General features: G+C 35.8%; 4 protein-coding genes across 6 annotated transcripts; 3 read left to right on the top strand and 1 right to left on the bottom strand.

Moving 5' to 3' along the window:
- Positions 1-862: 862 nt before the first annotated feature.
- LOC116307456 (soluble calcium-activated nucleotidase 1-like) lies at positions 863-2,652 on the top strand. Its single transcript, XM_031717717.2, has one exon. It carries the CDS (start codon positions 948-950, stop codon positions 2,088-2,090), a length of 1,143 nt encoding a protein of 380 aa, XP_031573577.1. The 5' UTR covers positions 863-947; the 3' UTR covers positions 2,091-2,652.
- A 489-nt stretch (positions 2,653-3,141) lies between these two features.
- Positions 3,142-10,148, top strand: LOC116307451 (luc7-like protein 3). Of its 2 annotated transcripts, none has more exons than XM_031717709.1 (9): positions 3,142-3,263; positions 3,424-3,490; positions 4,237-4,276; positions 4,353-4,482; positions 5,380-5,454; positions 5,706-5,801; positions 6,432-6,599; positions 7,127-7,452; positions 9,064-10,148. In XM_031717709.1, the coding sequence occupies exons 1-9, from the start codon at positions 3,159-3,161 to the stop codon at positions 9,164-9,166; spliced, it is 1,110 nt and encodes a 369-aa protein (XP_031573569.1). In that variant the 5' UTR covers positions 3,142-3,158; the 3' UTR covers positions 9,167-10,148. The 2 variants fall into 2 exon arrangements, with proteins under 2 accessions (XP_031573569.1, XP_031573567.1); XM_031717707.1 differs by having other exon boundaries at positions 6,429-6,599.
- Positions 10,149-10,997: 849 nt separating this feature from the next.
- LOC116307450 (uncharacterized) lies at positions 10,998-13,939 on the bottom strand. The gene is made up of 2 exons (XM_031717706.2): positions 13,181-13,939; positions 10,998-11,410 (listed from the first exon to the last, which is right to left on the bottom strand). Exon 1 carries the CDS (start codon positions 13,755-13,757, stop codon positions 13,182-13,184), a length of 576 nt encoding a protein of 191 aa, XP_031573566.1. The 5' UTR covers positions 13,758-13,939; the 3' UTR covers positions 10,998-11,410; position 13,181.
- Positions 13,940-14,584: 645 nt separating this feature from the next.
- On the top strand, positions 14,585-21,926 carry LOC116307454 (syntaxin-8). Of its 2 annotated transcripts, none has more exons than XM_031717714.2 (9): positions 14,585-14,668; positions 15,282-15,381; positions 15,819-15,913; positions 16,521-16,574; positions 17,252-17,308; positions 18,325-18,443; positions 20,069-20,161; positions 20,431-20,532; positions 21,145-21,926. In XM_031717714.2, exons 1-9 carry the CDS (start codon positions 14,649-14,651, stop codon positions 21,207-21,209), a joined length of 705 nt encoding a protein of 234 aa, XP_031573574.1. In that variant the 5' UTR covers positions 14,585-14,648; the 3' UTR covers positions 21,210-21,926. The 2 variants fall into 2 exon arrangements, with proteins under 2 accessions (XP_031573574.1, XP_031573573.1); XM_031717713.2 differs by having other exon boundaries at positions 18,313-18,443.
- The last annotated feature ends 59 nt before the right edge of the window (positions 21,927-21,985 follow it).

Here is a 21,985-nt window from a genome sequence, read left to right as displayed (position 1 = left end):
GACCCTCCATGGCCCCCCTGACCCCCTGGTTCTCTTGCTCCCCTGCTCTCATGATCCCCCCGGCACTCCTGGCCCTCCATGGCCCCCTGACCCCCAGGCCCCCCTTTTGTTTTGTAGCATTTTATCTCCAACAAAACGCTCTTGGAGCGTGCACTGAGTTGCCCAATGTGCGGGTATGCTGGACCTCATTTAACACCTAACACTGACGTCACTAAGTTTTGATATACTCTCCATCTTGAATTACACAAGAATCTTTACCTGACTAAGACTCGTCGCGTCTGACGACATAAATATATTTCTTTCAGGAACTCTAAATTCGTTTAGAGATGTGTTTAAACGGTTATTTTTTTCGCTAACTGTTCTCAAGTTCTCGATCTCTCCATTATTGAATATATTATTCTTCAGATATAGTCTTTTCAAATATCCAATTTGATGTGAGAAAAAATAAGTGTTTGGAATTTCTGAAAGAAAAATACACCTAAAATGTTCCAAAGTAAGATTAGGTGTTAAATAAGCTGAATCTGAATCTGAATCTGAATCTGAATCTGAATCTGAATCTTTATTTAACCACGGTAAAATACATCAGTAAATAACAGCTAAAAATATATAATATAAATGCTAACTAAATACAGATATATAATATACATGCTTTAGATACTGCTTTACATCAGTAGGCCGCAGCATACAAGCATATTATTTTATTTTATTTGTCCTGTAAGATATTAGCTTTGAAAAGCTCTACTGGAGAAAGATAACAAGTAAATATATGTATATATATATATGTATGTACGTAAATTATCATCGTAAATTATTAATCAATATTACTAAGCGAGGTTGCATAGCAATCATCTAAGATTGAACACCGAAAAATTCTACGTTGTTTAGTGACATAAGACATAATTTAAGTCTATTTGTGTTGAAAATAACTCTCGAATAGACTCCCAACTATGCATAATAGTCGAAAGAATTATAATCAAGGAGATGTCCAGGCCCTAATGCAGAGATGTTTTATCTACGCGACGTGTTTGGGTCTTGTAGTGATTCCACTAGTTTACTTCGCATGGCCTTCGAGATCATCTAATTCAGATAATGTAAATGCTCAAAGCATTGATTTCTATCACAGATCTGGTCTAAATACGATGTATAACGATACTTATCCTCTAAGCTCAACCCAAAAGATTGCGAATGGTATACGATTTCGAATAGGAATCATAGCAGACTTGGATGAGAATTCAAAATCTTCCACCAAGAAGAACACTTGGACTAGCCATTATAAACGTGGTTACTTGACCCTTACAAACGATCGCAAGGTATCTGTGGAATGGGATGATAAGCTAGTCGTGCTGTCCTCGACTCTGTCTCAAAAGGGCCGTGGGATGGAGCTTTCAGAGTTGATAGTTTTTAATGGTAAACTGTATGCCGTAGATGACAGGACTGGGGTGCTGTATCAAATCTTGAATGAGCATGTAGTTGCCTGGGTGATCCTGCCTGATGGAGATGGGACTGAGGCCAAAGGGTTCAAGGGTGAGTGGCTGGCAGTCAAGAGCAAAACTCTTTACGCAGGGGGACTTGGAAAGGAATGGACGACAACTGAAGGGGTATTTCAGAACCATAACCCACAGTGGGTGAAAAGTATTGGGGTGAATGGAGATGTAGTCCACCATAACTGGGTGCCAAGGTACAATGCCATGCGAGCTGCACTAGGAATCATGCCACCTGGATACATAATCCATGAATCAGCCAACTGGAGCGACAAGCACAAAAAGTGGTTTTTCCTACCCAGACGAGCTAGTCATGAATCTTATAATGAAAAGGATGATGAGCATCGTGCCACCAATGTTCTTATCAGCTGTGATGAGCACTTCAGCAACATTCATGTGCGCACCATTGGCGAGCTAAACCCTACTCATGGCTTTTCTTCATTTAAGTTTATTCCAGGAACAGATGATGAATTAATTGTTGCATTGAAGACAGAAGAAGATAAAGGTGTCATAAGATCATATATTCTTGCTTTTGATATTTATGGACAAAAACTCATGAAGGAAACATTAATTGGAGAAAATAAATTTGAAGGAATTGAATTTATATGAAGCAGAAAAACCTCAGTTTTGCTTCCAGCCATATAATTGATAAACCACAAAAAAATTAATTCCATTTTTTTATCATGAATGAATTTAGCTTTTTAATCAAGTTTACTGCCTTTAACCTTAAAATGTTTTGAATGGTTATCAAAACAACCTCTGGCCTGATCTAAAGTAGGCCTTATGGATAACTCACGGATTAAGTTAAAATTTGGCTTGTCGGGTTTGGTGGAGGAAAGAAAACAATAAAACCCCGAAAAAATCCTCGAATCAGGGAAGATATTCCAAGCCCAAGATTTGAACTCAAGACCCCTGGGTTGAGAAGCAAGTGAACTCCTACAGTACAAGTACTATGCCACCATTATTTAGCATAATGTCTACATTCTATAAAGCTTTTCTAAATAACTTATTAAAAGAAAATTGATGCAATCAGAAGTGCTCACTTTAGTAATATCAGGGTGGTAAAGGGAGGAACGAATCATGTTGCACAGAAAATAAAACAGTAAAAAGATGATTAATGAAATAATGAAAATATGTTGAGTTTCATAAACAATAAAAACAGATCAAATCACCTTTCACAAAATAATCCTTTACCACCCTTCAATATATATGCCTTTCCTATAGAGAGAAATTGAAATGTCCAAGGAATACAAAAGTGCTGGTGGAAGGTATTGTATAGTTTCAGAATATAGACCCCTTGCAGCACTTTGGAATGCAATTCATTCTTGGGGACAAAACAATATGATCAAATTCTCAGAAGATTGGAATTCTTTTGTCTCGTCCCTCTGATGGAGCTGCTTTGACGTCACATGCAAGGGGTCTATAGAAGAAACTTTTTTCCTTATTATTACCATGGTCACAATCAAAGAATTTTCAAATAATTTTTTTAAAGTAAAGTTATTACTCAGACTGAAATCCTTTTTGACTAAATACAAAATATTCTCCTAACTCAAGAGAGCGACGAAACTGTCGCAGTTTAATATCACCATGGAGACGAATGCTTCGCGCCCCCTTAAGTCTTACATATTAAAGCCGCAGTGCATTGTGGGATATCCTCGAAGCTTCAGAGGTACAGTAATGGCGATGTTGTCCGCTGCAGCTCTATTAGATGAACTTATGGGGGCAGATAGAGATCTTGCCCCCGATCAAAAAGGAAAATCAACACACTGGTCTGACCCTCAGGTATTATACTAACTGTCTGTTATAATAATTATGGTATTTTTACCCCTGGAGGCTTAAAAAAGTCCATTTATTCAGGCTTGGTACTTTCAAGATGGCGGCTCTAAGTAGCCTTGCTTGGTCTGTACGTGTTCTTTAATGGCTAATGAACTTTTGTTTTCAGGTCTGTAAATACCATTTATGTGGATTTTGTCCGTCGGAGCTTTTTATAAATACCAGATCAGATTTAGGTAAGTTGTGAAGTTCGAACTGTAACGTCGAGTTTGTCCAAGCAAAGCAAGGAAAATTTTAAGAAAATGCCTTGACACAATTAAACGCCTTTATTTCATATTTCTCTATTGATTAATGTACTCTTTATGTTTGAATTGGACGCAAAAATTTTCATAAACTACTTTTGAGTGTTGTGGTTTAACAATCATTGGTGCAAAAGGGGAATGATTATATCTGATTATCTTTGAAAGACAAATTTCTGTAATTTCTATAAACTTAAATTATTCTTATTCTTGGGATACAATCACATGACTCAAAATCCCTCAAAATATAAATAACATTGAAACAGCAGCCTTGTTGGTTGATCTTTGACGTTCACAGAAACCCACTAGTAACTACAAATGATGATTCCTTTGATTCTACAGTGGTTTCCAATCAGCTTAATATGGAGAACATAACAATAGGTTTCCAATTCTTATGGGATTGAAATTCTTTTGTTTTGTCCTTCAAGTAGAGCTAATTTTATGTCACATGCGAGGGGTCTATAGCATGGTACAGTTTCCCATCAGCACAATTAGGGTTTTTTCTGTCAGATAATGCAAAGTTTTTAAGCACATTTACCAATGGAATATCATGGAAACTCCTTGATTGAAATCCATCAAAACCTAGTTAATAGTGCCGATGATTCTACATGCACTATTGAGAAGCAATGTAATAAAAGTATAATACCTCATAACCTATGGAAAAAATTTTCTCTCATTAACAGGCCCATGTGAAAAAATGCATGATGACAAGCTAAAAGCTGCGTAAGTTGATCATCTAACTTGTGTTACATAATCATCTCTTAAATATTGAAATCTTATTTTAAATCCTCTTCTTTAGCTATGAAAAGAGTAGTCGATTTGGTCAAATGGGGTACGAAGAAGATTTCTTACGTTACCTTCAAAGTATCATGACTGATGTTGAAAGAAGAATACGAAGAGGTCACGCTAGACTCATACCAAGAGAAAAGGTCTGTAATAAACTTCTTTAACCAAAATGAGCTCCATAAAGTGACCAGTTTTAAGGGCGGTGTAGCGGTTGCATGCTTGCCTATCATATCTAGGGTGGGTTCGATTCCAGAGTTCGGCATAATGCACATGAGTAGAGTTTAATGGGTGTCTCCATTTCTTGGGGGTTTTTGTCTGGGTACTCTGGTTTCATTTTTTAGTGTATCAATAAATTTGAAGGTAGAGGTGTAGATCCAAGCAATAGACATACTACAGAACAGGGCATGGTTGTACGAAGGGTGGATAGCACTATCTAAAGAATAAATCTTATCCAGTATATAAATGTATTGGATAACACCATCAACCTATCCACTGGATAAGGATTTATCCTTTGTACAACCTGACCCTAGCAATAGACTGACTGTAAAAAAATATCAGGTTAACTCAGGCTATGGTCAAGCATTTTGATTGGATTAATAGTTATATATGAGAATATGTGGACCGCGTAGCACTTATGAAATACAAGATATAGAAACATAGATAAGTTATAGTGCTTGGGAACGAGGTTATTCCGGGCGAAAGCCCTTGGAATTAAATTTGGAAAAATTAATTTCCAACCTCGCTGGGAATCGAACCCATGACCTTCGGAATTGTACTACCGATGCTCTACCAGCTGAGCTAGAGGTATAGTGTATCATGTCCCATTATGCTCTAGAGTTATACTTTTGGGCCTGCATGTTATCATGTTACATTGGCCTAGTTATGGTAGCAATGCAAACAAAGCCGTAAGGTTTGATAAATTTTAAATTAATCACAACAGCAGCTGAAATGTCGATATGACTCATTAAAAAATAGATAAATATGCAAATCTTAAAACCTCACAAGATGTCAATTTATTGCTAATTTTAATTTCTCTAAAGGAAAATCCAGGTGTCAAAGTTGATAGCGAGAAGGAACAGATGTTGACCCAAAAAATCAATACTTTGGTTGAACAGGTAATTAAATTTTTTACTATACTTGGGCGTATTGTGTTGCCCATTTCAGACCATGTGTTATCTCAAGAGTAAGATTCTTTGTTTAGGTTGTATCCATATTCATGTGTCTTTTCATGTGCAACTGTAAACAAAGAAATGATACCCTAGGGAATGACATATGGTCTGAAATAGGAAACCTTGCATTAGGTTTATCGAAAGAAGCATATTTTGCAAAATACCAAGTGATGCTGTATGGTAATACTCAAATGTAGGTTGAGGAACTTGGGTCTGAAGGCAAAGTAGAAGAAGCCCAAGGTGTAATGAAACTGATAGATCAGCTAAAAGATGAAAAAGAACAGTTAAATGGGGTGAGTATCAGTTCTTAGTTTTGGATTCTTTGTATGGAACACTTCAGGGTGAGAATTTGAAGTTGTACAAGGTACTGTAAAAACATAGTCAGAAGGAAGCTCCTCTTTTTTTGTCCTTGCCTACAGTTTTTCTATTTTTTGTGGTAAACAACAGTTCTAAAAGTAACTGCCAATCATCAGTGCCAGAATAGCGCAGCGCACTGATTCTAAAAATAGCTTAAAGATTCGGACAAACATTGCATTCTGTTTAACTGCTACAAGAATTATACGAACCGATTTTATTATTTTTGCTTAAAGTTACAATAATAGCCATGTAAACTAAGATCAACTGCAATTATTATTGACTGTGAAAATTACCGAAAGTAAACTTGTAAGTTTGTTTGTCTGAATTTCGCCTTTTTCTTCGTTTTTATGACATCACGGTTGTGCTGCGCTATTGAAACTTGTCCAGTCAAATAATTGCGTTGCTGGTCATTTTGACCTGTAAATATGAGCCAGAAATGAGCTAACACCAAACTACAACTAATTTTGTTGGTCGTCATGACTGGCAATATTGGCCGGCCAGTATTTTCTAGCGCTGATGGTATGTATCTCTTCTTACTCTTATTTCATCTGATGATACGTCAGAAGGGAAGAGATCCCAATCACATGACATCACAGGAGAAACAGATGGAAGTATGTGAGGTCTGTGGTGCTTTTCTCATTGTTGGTGATGCTCAGACCAGAGTAGATGATCATCTTCAAGGCAAGCAACATATGGGCTATGCAAGGATCAAATCTACACTCGAAGAGTTCAGGGTATGTACAATTACACTCTAGTTTACATAGTAAAAAAAGGTAAAGTACCTATATTTGACGTCGGTAGTTCCTTCAGTTGAAATTCAACTGCTATCAATGGAAGCCGACGGTGCGCACTTTACCCCCTCTCTCCATCAGTGTTCTGCTTTAAGAGTATTTAAAGCTGAAACTACACAGATTAGAAGAGAAGTCGAAACAGACGTGGAGGTCCTAAGGATCAAACTGTGGACCTCAAGCTCTGAAGATCGCGCACTAACCAACTGAGCAAGGCCTGCTCCTAGTTTACATAGCTTTACATCAGCAGGTCCTAAGAATAAATATATAGATAAAGAAAGAAATAACATTCATAGTTGTTCCTCAGAGTGCCTGTTCTCTACTTCTGCTTGTTTCCTTCTGCTGGATTCCAATTGAATTTTTTTTCTTGTGGAATTCCATCAAAATATTTTAAAATTTGTATGGAAATTGACTGGTCAAAAGTAATATGAAGCACTAAAATTAATATATTTACTTCTTTTGTTTTGCTATAGTCACGTCCTTGGAAAAATGCACGGAACAAAGATAAGGAACTGGATGTTGAAAAGCCAAAAGAAAGGGATATTAGAGACCGTGATCGTGATAGGGAAAGAGATCGTGGCCGAGATAGGGATAGGGATAGAGAGAGGAGGAGGGATCGGGACAGAGATAGAGGCAGTGATCGTGACAGAGATAGGAGACGTGATCGAGATAGGGACCGTGATCGTGACCGTGATCGTGATAGGGATGCAGACAGAGACCGCCGCAAGGAACGTGACAGGGAAAGAACCAGAGAAGACAGCAAAGACTATAAAGATAAGTCCAGAAGATCCCGTAGCAGGTGAGTCAAGCTAATCCCTTAAAGAGTTCCAAGGAACCCAAAATTTTATCCTGTAACTCGCCATGATTGGAGCTCTTTCTTAAACAAAAGACCTACCAATCACCACAACACATGCTTAACAGCATAATATCTGTTAATTCGCATGCTGAGGAGCATGATGCCGAGAGTAAATAAATAAATATATATATATATAATCAAATTACCATGCTTTAATCTTGACTAAAGTCAAATTCACAAAGCATGCATTTGGTACTGTAAATGCCATCCGTGGCTATCGACTGGGATTATTCGAATTAACATCATCAGTGCAAGAACTGAACCCCAGATGTGTCAGGCCAACGCTTCAACATATGGAACACAGGATCTCTAATAGAGGTATTCAATATGATTTTGAAAAGTTTAGGGGGAAAAATCAATTCTTAAAGATTTGGAATGAAGCAAAGTAAAAACATTTTCTAAGGAGATTATTCTTGCAAGTCAATGAAAAAGAAAAAAAGATAAGGAAAGAAAAGGAAAAAATAAAAATATAGGAAAATTTAATTTAACACTTTAGCACAATGTGGCATAACGTTAGATCCTCCTGGAAGAGTTTTTATGAAATTTAAAAATTTTAGAATTTCTTCCATTAAAAATACCTAAATTTTAAATATTGGTGTAGTAGGTTTATATCGTTATCATAATGGTTAAAGAAAACCTTTATACCTATAATATATCAAGCCAACTGTGATTGAAGGTGTACAACAGACCGGAGAAGCCAAGGTACAGAAATATAGCTTTGAATTTTTATTTTATCGTGAATTTCGTCCTTGCGGCACTTGTTGCCCTAACATAACTCATGTTCCAGTTTGGACAAAACCATTAATTCTTCTGGTGCGAGTTCAACTTCGTCAGATCTACAGTACCCTACAGTTGCGGCATTACTGGTACTGCCCAGTAGACAGAGAACAGTCTAATTGAGGTATTCTTCATGGACAGGTATCCCATTGTATTTTCACCCCTTTATCTCTGAATTGCTTTTTTGATTCAGTGATAAAAAAAACTTAATTTAATAAGGAAAAGTCCTCTCTTAGTTCTATTCACTGTTAAAATAAGACTTATACTAGTAGGTACTAAGTTAATCTAGTATTAAGACTGTCAGCATTTTGGCATCACACATACCAGTTCAAAATGAAATATAAAGAAGAGTGCCAGTGCATTTTTTTTTTTTTTTCTATATGCGTACCTTTTATCAGATTTATTTAAGTCAATTATCCATTTCTTCAAGGGCAGAAGAGATAGGGTGGGGCAGGAGGGGGGCCTTCAACTTCCTACATTTTCTCATGCAAAGACTTTGATTTTTGTTTTTAAATATTTTATGGTCCCAGACATTGAGCTTTTGCCGCCTTGTCTCTACAGTTCCTTATTTTCAAAGGAGAGTGGACAATAGTCTTGGAAGACAGACAACTTATTGCTCTGCTGCTTTGAATCTTTAGGGAATTGTTAAAAAATTGGGAAACATTTGGGGAATTCTTGTCAAATGTTTGATTTGATGGACATGACTAGAAAAAGTGATATACAGAATCATTGATTCATGAGGTTCAAATTGTATTTAAAGTTTTAACATCCTTTCAGGTCCCGTGAGAGATCCAACAGAGACAGCAGAGACAGCAAAGATAAGGAGTCTAGTGAAAAACGAAGATCAAGCTCTCCACGCCACTCCAGATCCCCACATTGAGTCCACCTCGTCAAGTTCACATGGCATGGTTGGTTTCAAAGCTGTCTTTGAAGATTTTGCCTTAGACTAGTCATGAAGAAGCTCATCATAAAGGTACCCAGAAGGTACTTTAAATGTGATAGTTTGTAAACTGTATTTTAGGGATAGAAATGTTTTTTTGTTGCTTTAATTAATATTAGTATTAGCTGAAAATAGCCTTCAATAGCTAAGCTTATTCCAGTGCTTATTTTCATTGTTGGATTTACAGACTTATGCATACATATTGGTAGTTGCTTTAGCATGTGGCTGGTAAATTATAAATGTTCTCAAGGTCCAGTTTTGGTGCTGAATATCTGATTTAATCTGCAATTTGTAAGGTACTGAATGCATGAAGGATTTATGTCTAATTGCAACATACCATCATTGCCAATTAAACTTTTAACTCCCCCATCACTAAATCAACTATCAAATTAAATCATTGAATTAAATAAAGTTTCCTGTGCAATAATTGGAGCATAAAAATGTTTATCATTTAAACCAGGCCTTGGTTTTTGCCGCAGATTTAAATGTATCAGTCATTCCGAGGTTTAAGGAAAAAACTGGGTTGAGTTGGTATTGTAGGACTTTCTTAGGGGACAAAAAGGACACTATATTGGAAATATAATATTCCCTAAAAACAGCCCAAAAAATGCACTGAAATACCAACCCAGTTTTTTTCTCAACCTCGGGAATGGCTAATAACATGTTTGATTCAAAATAGTTAATGCTTCAAACAAGTCCAATAGTTCTCAGGTTATTTATGCTGCAATACCTAAATGTTGCTAGTGGCATTAGTTTAGGACAAAAATGTGATATGAATGATTGTATGGTGGTTTGATTTACCTTAACTTTCTCCATTCAACATAGTGATTTTGTTATTTGTCCTATTTATAAAAACTATGTAGTACATTACTCGGTAATAATCATCAACTTCTTTGTCCAATAAACCGTGTGGTTAAATGACTGTTGTGTGCATTTGTATTTCTTATATATAGACCTTCCCTAAATTTGCTTGAGTGGCCATGAAAACAATGCTTCCAAGTTAGGGTTGGACTTGATGTGTTCATACATTTACTTTATATTATCAGGTCCAGACTCAGGGTCTGTTGCAAAGTTGGTTGATTCCCATCCTCATGCTGTACAATTCTAAACATCTATGTAGTCATCATCACGTCATAAGTTCAACTAACAGAATCTGATGTTCTGAAAATGGTTTTTATCCCCCCTCCCCCCGAGGCAAAATCCTGACTAAGTCCCTGTTGTTGTTAAAGAAATTCTCAGTCAAACTTCTGATAGCATTTCAATATTCATAAACAACAATTAATACAAGCTTAAAAACTCTGAAAAAGGTTTATTTATTCAAATGATTTAGTTTACAATAAGAAAGCAACGTTTCAGTTTACATTTTATTTTGTATAGTTTGTGCTAGGCTACACAACACTAACAGCTTAATTTGAAAGCTCAGAATTGGCACATCATACAATAAAAGCTAAGCAATTGAAGCACAACTTTATGCAAAACTGGTGCACAGTGGCACACACATGGGAGAAAAACAAAAAATTCTCCCATGTCTTGATAAAAACCTTGCAGAAATTTCTCCAAGTAGTTCTGAATGTAATTTAAATCCCTTGTAAATTTATCATTCCTCAAAAAATCAATTAGATTTAAAAATAGGGCAGAGTAAACATAAGTAAAATACAGTTTACATAAAAGAAAGTACAATGCTATAAAATAGGTGTCAAACTGACTTTATCATTTTTTGAAAATGGCCAAATAAGGCTGCATTCATAATGTATGGCAGCGGGGGGGGGGGGGGGGGGGGGGGGGGCAGGTGAAATTGAGGGGGGATCGGGAAAGTTTTGGTAGGAAAAAGGGGGGATGGGCAAATTTTCATCAGAAAAATGGTGGGGATGCACAATTGTTGGAGGAAGCTACAAGCCTTGCTTAGGGGGGATCATATTTTTTTGCATTATTTTAAAGGGGGTGTTGTGAATTATTCTGGACATTTCAAATTTTCATCTGCCCCCCCCCTCCCCCCCCCCCCCCCCCCCCCCCCCCCCCCCCCCCCCGCAATACACGAACGCAGCCTAATTGTATATATCCTGACTTGATGTAAACATTCAGAAAAATATTATAAACTTAAGCCATTTTCTTAGTTTTGGCAGTTATCCTAAGGTATTATCTTACTCAGCATCTGTTACGCTCCCGTAGAATACAAAAGGTTATCTAAAATAGGAAAAAACAAATCAATGTATTAGTTCTAGAACTGTTCGCCAAGCACTGGTTATGGGTTTCCTGTGGTAACCCTAATCCACAGGAAGCCCAAAGGAGAAAACAGTCTTGGAACTTTTATTTGTCTAACCTTAAATAGATCTCGCAAATTTTTCTTTCTTTTTTCTTTTACTTTCTTTTAAATACATTTTTTCACGAATAGAATTTTTATTATTTCATTGTAATACTATGAAATTGCTTTCTTCCCTGTAATCTTTCACCCAGTCACATCCCACTGTTCCAAATAATTAAATCGCTGTCTCTAATACCCTTCAAAATAGTAATGTTTTGAGAAAATGTGGTCTGCTCCTTAATTTATCATGAAAACAGCAGGAGTCGGCCTCTGTTTCGTCTTTCTGGTTGAACGAACTAAAATTTAATCTTCCATTTGATCAAAATATCGAAATATAACCAATTTATTGATTAAAACTTGTCAAGGAAATTTCCGTTGAAACGGTTTTTCGTTAAGATAAAGATGATAAACTTATACTATCTTTATATTTGGAGTTTTTTCAATTTAATTTATTTTTAACAATTAGGTATGTTTTGTTACAAGTTATTCAATGCTCGGGGCAAATTCATAGATTTTTGCTTTTTCATTTCTTATTCTTGATCGTTTCGTGTGTGTGTTGTTTTTTCATCATCGGTTTTTAGTCCTATACTAAATTCAAAGTCTAAAAATTAACAAAACAAAAAATCAATTCAGGAAATAACTCGTTCAAAAATACCAGAAATCGGCAAAAATCATTGATGCTTAACAGTAAATTTCATGATTGAAATTTAAAATTTAAATTTAAAATGCTGCTCTCAAAATTCATCGAACCTTGAGTCCGGAATACCATAAATGCGCAGTTTTTTTAAATTATCCGAAACACATTCTAATCGGGGTAATACCCAAGTTAAAAGAGAGGAACTCAGTTCTTCCGACTCCGTGAAAGGGAATTTGATACTGAAACTGTAATATAACTTTGCCTATCAAATATAAGTATATATAAAAACATGGTTTTAGATTTGTAACAATATAATTTCCCTTTAAAATGGTCCAAAAACAAAATAATTTTATTTATTTTTTCTCACGTATTCAAAACTGTGAGTTCAATTACTTTTTCATTGAGTAGTTCTCATAAATCTTTAATTTCTTTCGCGGGTTTGCTACAGAAAAATCGATTGTTTTTTCAACACTGGATTCTTTAAGCCATGTACAAATGTCAAAAAATTCCTGCTCTCTGGCGGAAATCCTTTGCTCTTGTTATACAAAAATGCTCAATATAATACACTTTTGAGTCTTGATGAGATTTTTATTTAGTAGAGATTCTAAACATTTGCCATATTTTTCTTTCTTTTGCTCTCGCGAACTCCCTTCAGTTATTTCTGTTTAGTCTGAATGAGCTGAGAATTCCAGCCTGAAAAAGCCTGTTGAATTCCTAAGCAAAAAATCTAAGAAAACTCCATAAATTATTGTAATAACGGACGATTTGAAAGTTTCGATGATATTATATTTTTATCATGACTTTTGCCCGCAAAAATAAAAACATTATTATAAATCCAAAAGTTTATTGAAGTCGAGTTGACTAACTTGGCCATGGATTCAGTTCTTTCCAAAAAAAGCCTATAAAATGCAGCCTCTTGACATCGAATCAACCAACGTTTACTTTTAAGAATTCATCACATATTTCATTCCTTCCTTTTTAGATTATTTTCAAAATTAGGAGCTAATACACTCACCTTATTGCTTTTTCTTTTCTGGAGTTTTCTCTCTCTTCTCTTGATTCTTTCCACGCTTTCCTTGTTTCTGGTGCTCTCTCTTGTGATGTTTCTTGTGCCCTCTCTTGTGCTCTTTCTTGTGCTCTCGCTTGTGCGCTTTCTTAGACTTCTTTTTCATCATCCTCTTCATTTGTTTCTGTTTCAGCAGGTTTTTCTTAAAAGCCTTCTTTTCTTTTTTGTCTTGACGCCTGAGCTTAAGCTTTCTCTTCTGTAGGAACTTTCGTTTTAGTTTCTGAATCACACGAAGACGCTTCATCTTTAAAGCATCTTTCTTCATCTTCTTCAAGAGTTTACGCTTTTCTTTATGACTGAGTTTTTCGAAGTCTTCTTTTTTAATCTCTTTCAAGGTTAACAATTGTTCTCGCTTCTTGTTCAATTCGTTCGGGTTGACCTTCGGAATTTTTAAATTCTTCAAGGAGTTTTCCTTCTTCGCGAGGCCCTTAACATCTACGACAACAAGCTTGTCTTTTGGCTTTTCCGCTGTCGCGGCGAGAGCAACAACTGCCACAAAAACGCCAAGAAACAGCGCCCTCAACATCGTGAATTATCTTCAAAAACAAAAAAAGCGACGCGTGGACTTTATTCCAATGCGTTCTCTTCAATCAAGAGGGAGAGCTCACGAGTTTCAGTAAACTATTTAAGCGGTTTCGTGATCCAACGAGGTTAACTGTAATCACTGAAAATTAACATCTAAAGCTAAAATAACATACATTAACGTGGCGTCTCTTGTAATTCTTATGCAGATTTATACTGAACAGTGACCATCCCATGCCTTTGTGAGTAGCCTTACGGCCACCTGATTGGACAATAATGGTAATGACGACATATTCTGTTCAAACAAAGATTAAGTGGCTGAGTTACTTATGTGTGAAATTAAAGTTAAATATCGTTGGATAATTGACAGGAGCATCTCATGCGGGACCAAAGTAGATTTAAAGCCTGAAAATTGTTGTTAGGAATATTGAGTAAGATAGAAGAAGGAAAATGTCGGAAAAATAGAGGTCTCGTGTTTTTCTCACCAAAAAAATAACTTTCACGAAGGAAGAGGGGAGTGCTTCAGGAGCTTGGTGATCATTTTGTTAACTGAGTAGGATGGGGAGGATTACATGAGTGACTATATTCTGTTTGTCCCAAAGAAAGGACTAAAAACGTATGCTATTTTCCTTCTTTTCAAATTTAAAAGTTTTGATAAAACAACTTTTAAAAAAGCAACCCTGCTCGTAGAAAATTAAAGGGAGAGAGCCTGCCTGGCAGCAGGGTACTCAAAAGCTAATCAATGATAATATCAATGCAGAACTTCTACAAAAAAGTGCAAAACAAAAACGCGCGTTATTACCCCTTTGACTTATTTTTTATTCTGTGGTCTTCCTGTGCTAAACATGACGAGAGAACCTGGGTAACGGAAGTCAGTCAGATAGAGGGAACCAAGATGGCGCCCACAGATTCTTGGTAAGATTTACCAAATATTTATCGTTTTAACCGTTTCTTTACTTTAGTTTTAACTACAATTCATGAAGTCATCTTCTTTGATATGTAAAGATTATAGAAGGATGCGTTTGTAAAATTCTTTTGGTTTATTTTTTTATTTTTCTTATTTATTTCTTTTATGATTTTGGGTTATTTTGTGATCACATGATTTTAGAAAGTGAAGTGAAGTCTATAAATACGTGGAAATTTTTGATTATTTTAGTGGAATTAAATGCACCAGCACTCCATCAACTACACCAGTTATCTTTGTTCTGTAAATTTAATTAGTATTGGAGGGTTTTGGCGTTGCTGTTGTCGATTATTCGGGGTTATGTACAGGTTCATTTAGGTGTACATAATATTTACAAAACAAGGATTCATTTCTACTCATTCACTTTTTCTTCGTTGTCTCATTCATTAATTCAGTTGTTTCATACATTCTTTTGTTTGAAAATCAATCAGAATATGTCACACTTTAATCCAGCTAAATTGATATTTTTGTACATTGCTCATGTTGTAGCTGTCGTGTTTTTGTTTTGTACTTATAATTTTTTCAATGATATTTTTCTTTTATCATTAATGTGTTCTACCAAAGGCAAAATGAATACAGGGGTGTTGAGCAATATGGACAAGACATCATGGAAAAGATTAACGAGCGCAACAGACTACGCCGATCAGGAAGCAACTATGCAAGGGTAAGCAAATCCCAAGATTTCCTCATTAGCTTCCTCATTTAGTACCAACAACTTGGCCACCATGCATTTTTATTTGACTATTTTGGGAATCAAGGGTGACTACCCAGCAGTAGTGCATTTTCGTTTGTTAGGTCTCTACTTTTTCTTTTCCTCCGTCTGCAAAACTAACGTGCTAAATTCCAATTTGATCTGTGAGTCAACCATACCCTGACTTTAATCAGTTCAGAGGTTGTTTCAGGGTTCTATCTGTGAGTTATCCATACCCTGACTTAGATCAGCCAAGAGGTTGTTTCAGGGTGCCAATAAAATTTAAAGGTCATTTACCATCAATAGGACCAAAATGATAAATTAGCTATTGCAGGTTTCATTAAGGATAAGGTGTCCAGATATATTAATGTATTTTTAAGGCTCCAGTTTATTTTGTTATTATTTTCCAGATTGAATCCGACATTAGATTTATGTTAAAGAATTTTAGTCGTGACTTGGAAGGCTTGAAGCAGTCATTACTGAGAGCATCATCATCATATCACATGTATCCTTTTAAAACCTGTGGTACTATACTTTACGTTACAAGTATTTCAGAAGTTCTATAATGGGCAGAGAGTTAGTAATCTGTATAGCACCTCTGTCTTTTTCTACTACCATTAACCCAGCTTATACCAGGAGCTTAACCCCTTCCTTCCCATGGTTCATAGCAAGGTACTCATTCCAGCTACAGGCAGCCATTTTGGTTTTTGCCCCATGAGATCAAAGAGAAATGAGTATAAAATGCTATACTAGTTGTACTTCATTTTAAACACCAGATCTTTCTCAATGACAAGATTTTTTTGTATTGCAATAAATTATTGCCAACGACCAGGGATTACAGAGATTATGAAATCCAAAGATTTTTTTTTGTATTGAAATCGCCAACAACTAGGGGAGTACAGAGATTACAATATCCAAATACCTATATGATTGTAGCTCGCATGAAAATTTGTCGACATACATATAGGTATGTTCATGGGAAGGAATGGTTAATAAAAAATTTATTGCTGCAGACGTATAATGAATTCTTTCAGTAATCAGCTTCCATATAATTTTAGACTTAAATTTATTATATCCCCATAAACTGTTAATAAGCCTTAATAGATTATCAGCACGGAACGAGAAGTAGATAGAAGACAAAACATGATTGATCAACTTATAACAAAGTAAGTTACAATCTCACAAAGTTAGGAGAAATCAACAGGGATAAAAATAACCACTAGTCAGTCGCCGTTCAGGATGACCAACCAAATTTGCTTTAGCTCGACTATACCTCGTTTCCGGCTCAACATTACTGGTCAAAATGAAAGACATCACAAAGATTTGGCCGGACAAGTTCCTACACCAGACATTTTCCGATAACTGGTTATCATTTTTAGCCCTGATAATAATATTAACCAATTGATGATGATGATGATGATTATGATTTATATAGCGCCCTTTTATGTGTGGATATAATCAAAGGCCCTTTACATTGAGTGTGAATGACAGATTGCTTTTTGTGCAATTTACAAGCATGAGAGATGGTTAGTATGAAGTGGAGGCACTGAGGGTGGCCACTGCCAGGGTTTCTTTTTACATCCTCAGTGGTTCTTTTATGTCCCCCATTTTACTGTAGGTTAGGAAGGGTTGGGAGACAGGGCCTACGGTTTAAAGTCCTTGTCCAAGAAGACTTGAAGGTCTAACCATTTGTAGATATAATTACAAAGGCAGCACCTGCTCCTCAGTTATTTTAAGACCCTGAGTGTTGGTCCGGCCGAGGCTTGAGCCACAACCTCCTGCACAACAGACCGACGTTCTTACCAACTGAGCTAACCAGGTGGTGGTTTTATGTAATTCATAGGGAAAGACAGCTCAGCTCTGCATTTCAGCAGGAACCAACAAGCAAGGATCTTGGAAGGTATTTATTAGGGTTATTGTCATTCATTGGTCCATAATCTTAGGCATACTTGTAAATAAGGGTGAAATGCATGTGTTGTTGCGGCGCTGTCTCTCAAAGCTGAGTAGTTTATGCCTCAGGTTGCAGTTTTGCACAACTGCATAAATGCGAGTGAGTTTGTTTGATATGTTCAGTTCTCTCCCAAGCCCCAAGGGTTTTTCTCTGGGTTCTCTGGGTTTTTCCTCCTCCATAAAAATCAACATGTGAGTTAAGTGTTGTGTGTTGTAAATAGTGAGTACAGTGGTATTGCATGTGGAGTGAACCCCACGAAAGAGCTGCTCATGGGGAGTGATGGTTATAAAGTTTAATTTTAAGTGACAATGATGTTGTTCATGATTATGGTGATGATGTTGATCACAGTGATTACTGTGGTGATAAAGTTTGTTATTGGTGATGATGATTATTTAACAATTATTTGCCAAAGGCGAAGTGATTATCAGGAATATTTACCGAGACACGAGTCTTCGAGCGGCGAGGTAAATATTTCCCAATAATCGCTGAGCCTGAGGCAAATAATTGTTTTAGTATAAATACACAGGTGATTCTTTCAAAAAAAGAAAAAAAAATAAGATAAAAGGCATTTTTTTCCAGTGACAGCAACAAAGCGGCTGGCCACCATTTTGGATTTTTGCTCGAGGTGAAGATCGTGTGATAGTGTGAGTTTCTTGACCAATCAGCTTGTGAGATTTTCTATAATCACCTGCGTATTTTTATTAATGATAGTTATGGTATTAATGATGATAATGACAAGAACATTCATAATAATAATAAGCTTTATTCATCAACCTTAAATAAAATATACGGTGGATTTACATGGTTAAAATTATTGATAATTATACAATATTTATATCTAAAAATTATGTACATAATATTGATGATGATGGATTAATGATATTGATGCAAATGATATTAATAATGATGATGATAAACATTGGTTCAGATACCAATGTTCTGACCAACTAAAGTTCATCTTCCAGGGATACTTTGTTATCCAGAGGCACGAATGATGCAAACCCCTTTGATTCACCTTACATGCTAGAGACTGACGACATGTCTGTGACTGACATGCGCAGTCAACAACATCAAATCATTGAAGGTATATTAAACCACACTTTGTATGTATAGAGTATGTAGAATTTATAGCCTAAACATTAAGTCCAATTCAGCTCATAATAGATCAGTTTCAAGTTCCAATTTATCACTGTGTTCCTTAATTACAGACTCATTTGCACAGGGTTAGCCTCGTATCAGTGTTCAAATATTCACAAATACCAACAGTAAAGTAAAGAATGCACAACTTCGTCAATACAAACACTTTGAAAGTCGACGGACCTTGACTGGAACACGTGAATATTCTGCACAAAATCGAGGCTAACCCTGTGCAAATGAGTCTGTAATCAAGGAACACAGCAGTAATTTGGAACTCAAAAATTATTTTTATATATTTATTTATCTTTATATCTATCATTTATTCTAAATATATTTTATGATTTATTGTATATGGAATTCTTGTCATCAGGCACTTTTAACATGAGCCCTAGGCTCAGGTGATTGCAATCTCATACCCAGAGCCTGCGCTTCTTCTGGCCTGCAGCGAAGAACGAGGGCTCTGGCATAATCCATTTTTTGAGACCAGGATTTCTTGGACTTCCGGTATAATGGCGCACACATTCAAAGACTTGCCAAAAATTTTAAAAATTTTTCCCCCAATTTTCAATTTATACTGATTTTGACTTTGATTTTGACTTTGATTTAATTTTTACTTTGATTATTTTGATCGGTTATATCTAACTTTCCAAAAATTGTGCATGTGCCAAAATATGGATTATGCCAGAGCCCTCGTTCTTCGCCGCAGGCCAGAAGAAACGCAGGCTCTGGGTACGAGATTGAGGCAATTGGGGAACCACTCACATTGGCACTAAATAAATTCTTCTCTTCTACGACAATGGGTTTCATTACCACAATAATTGCAATTATTGCTATTTTGAAAATAACAGAAGACTAATTATTTTGAAGGTACTAGGTACTCAGGATAGTATTTATAAATAACTGAGTTTTTCATTTTGAAATGTGCTTTGTTTGGGAAAAATGCTGTTTTAGATGAGTGTATCTAATATGCCCATGTCATTTTTTATGCGCACACATGTTCTAAATTTGAACTTTGAAAAGTAAAACGGTGTTTTTTGTTAATTTGTGCACATGTTTGTTGAATCATCGGTTCGTATGTGGTTTCCGTGTGTTTTGTATTCCTTTAAAGGGGCACTTGGATGAAAACGCCCTGATTTTTGAGAGTGCGAATAGTTGAAGTATTCAAGGATAATATGACTCAATTATAATTATGGAAATCTGATTAGTGAAAATTTTAGCCTTGGAGCCACTCGCTGTTGAGAAATCTTGGGTTAAAAGAGAAAAGAACAATAGGGTTGAGTAATAGACGTCATTTACTCACAATTTAGATGCTGAATAAAGTTGATTTTTTTCCCCGCCACTTTTGACGTCTGTGAAGGAAACATGTTGCCTGGCTACTATCTGGGCCATATAGATAAGTTCAATCAAGTTTCGTGTCATTTCCAATTTTTATTCATTTTCATTCAAGTGCTCCTTTAATACTTATTTTAAGAGAGTAATCAGGGATATGTCAAAATAACCTGGATTGTAGCACTTTACTGACATTATGATGCCAAATGGCGCCTAAAAATATTAAATGCTTTTCATCAACAGAGCAAGACAAAGGGCTTGATGCTTTATCGGGCATCATCCAGAGACAGAAAATGATTGGACATGCTATATCAGATGAAGTGGACACCCAGAATGGTAACTATTGATTCAAAGAAAACGTGTTTGTTAGCATAGTTTTTTTTTTTTTTTTGTTAGTTTTTCTTTTTTCGTGTGTGTGTTTGTACTCCACATCCAAATGTGTAAATCTTTTATTAAGTGAACTCCCTAGATGAGCTCGAATGAGAGCTCTTGGAGTAAACTTAAAGAATTTATATGTTTAAATAAAAGAAAAAAGAAAAAAGAAAACGTAAATGAATTTAAATATTATCCCAGTTGGAATTATAATTTTTTCTGTGTATTTTTAGAAATCATTGTTGACGTCGCAGACCGTATGGACTCTACGCACAGCAGAATTATGAAAGAAACAACACATGTGAAGAAAGTCACCGCGAAATCATCTACCTGTGGTATGTACATGATATTTTATAAGTAACATTATTTATGGTAAAATGGTAAGGGGGTGGTTGTCAATGACAGGGGAGGTAAGGATAGCACATGTGCACAATCTACACACTGATCATGATAGAGCCAACATGCATATTAAGGTCAAAACCGAATTATCTTACTACATCTAATATGAACACAGAACATGATAGAAAGCTCATATCTTTATGTATTAAAGTTACTCAGGGGGGGGGGGGGGGGGGACATTAGTATAATGACATAAGCTATTGTCATTACTCTGCCAACCAGGGCCCAGTCATTGGAAGGGTGGATAGCTCTATCTGATGGATAAATCCTTATCAAGTGGATAAGTCAATGCTGTTATCCAATAAATTTATCCAGTGGATAGGATTTATCCGTCGGATACCGCTATTCGGGCTTTGTACATCTCGGCACAGAAATCAATTTGCTAATGAAACAAAGCAACTTCACCAGACCTATTGTGACAATGATTGGCAAATTAACATCACAATGCTAATGTTTGTAAACACCAACTAGCGCTATAAATTAGAGGACGATAAAGTGGTAGAAACGTTTAGTAAATTATTTGAGTTCTTTTTCTTTCTCTTTTTTAGGCATGCTTATTGTTATTGTTCTTCTACTCATCGTCATTGTTGTCGTCGCTGTTGTACCATCTTAATACTTAAAATTCATTCAAAATACTCAGACTGCCGGGGATTGAGATGGACGAAACTTTACTTCGAATCAAGATGGATTAAACATAGTTATATTAGTCTAATTAGTCATGATGGATAGATTGAATAGCAATCTTTAGATTTCTTTCATCAGATAAATATCAAGAAAATCTATCACTCATTTATTTTCAAGGGGGAGAGGGGTAGGGCTCTTGCAATTGTACTTAGTCTGATTTAGTTAAAAGGCATAGGCAGTCTATAGATTAAATGATTTATTTTCATTCCTGTGGGGGAGGGAGAAAGAAACAGCTGCTTGTAAGTAAGAATTAGATTGACAAATAGCAGATCTGGGTATGAGAATGAGATGGATGACTTCTAAATATCATTCTTCCAGGGACTTATCAGGACCTACACGGTTATCTTATTTTGATGAATAAAAAACGTCAGTCTTTGATAAGATGTTGAAGGAGATGCATTGTGGACAAGCTTGGGTAAAAAAAATATTCATCACACCTTATATAGTGATGTTTCCACCCATGCTAGACCAGAATGCACCTTGTTTGTATAAGAAAAGTCTAAACTGATCTTCAAACTGGTGTTACCTCTGGTAAAATGAACCACAAAAACGTAGGAATTATAGATCAATAAATGAGAAATAAATGCTTTCCTGATGCTGATGTAAATAACTATAAACACATAAATAAACTGGAATTACACAAATATTATTTGAAAACGAATATGCATTTTTCCACATTTATTTACATATTTAATGTTGCCAAGC

The sequence above is a fragment of the Actinia tenebrosa genome, unplaced genomic scaffold, assembly GCF_029948245.1.
Source record: "Actinia tenebrosa isolate PJP-AT-01 unplaced genomic scaffold, QUT_ActTen_1.0 PGA_scaffold17__23_contigs__length_9995812, whole genome shotgun sequence".
Taxonomy (NCBI): domain Eukaryota; kingdom Metazoa; phylum Cnidaria; class Anthozoa; order Actiniaria; family Actiniidae; genus Actinia; species Actinia tenebrosa.
This window is presented reverse-complemented; position numbering and strand designations above follow the sequence as displayed.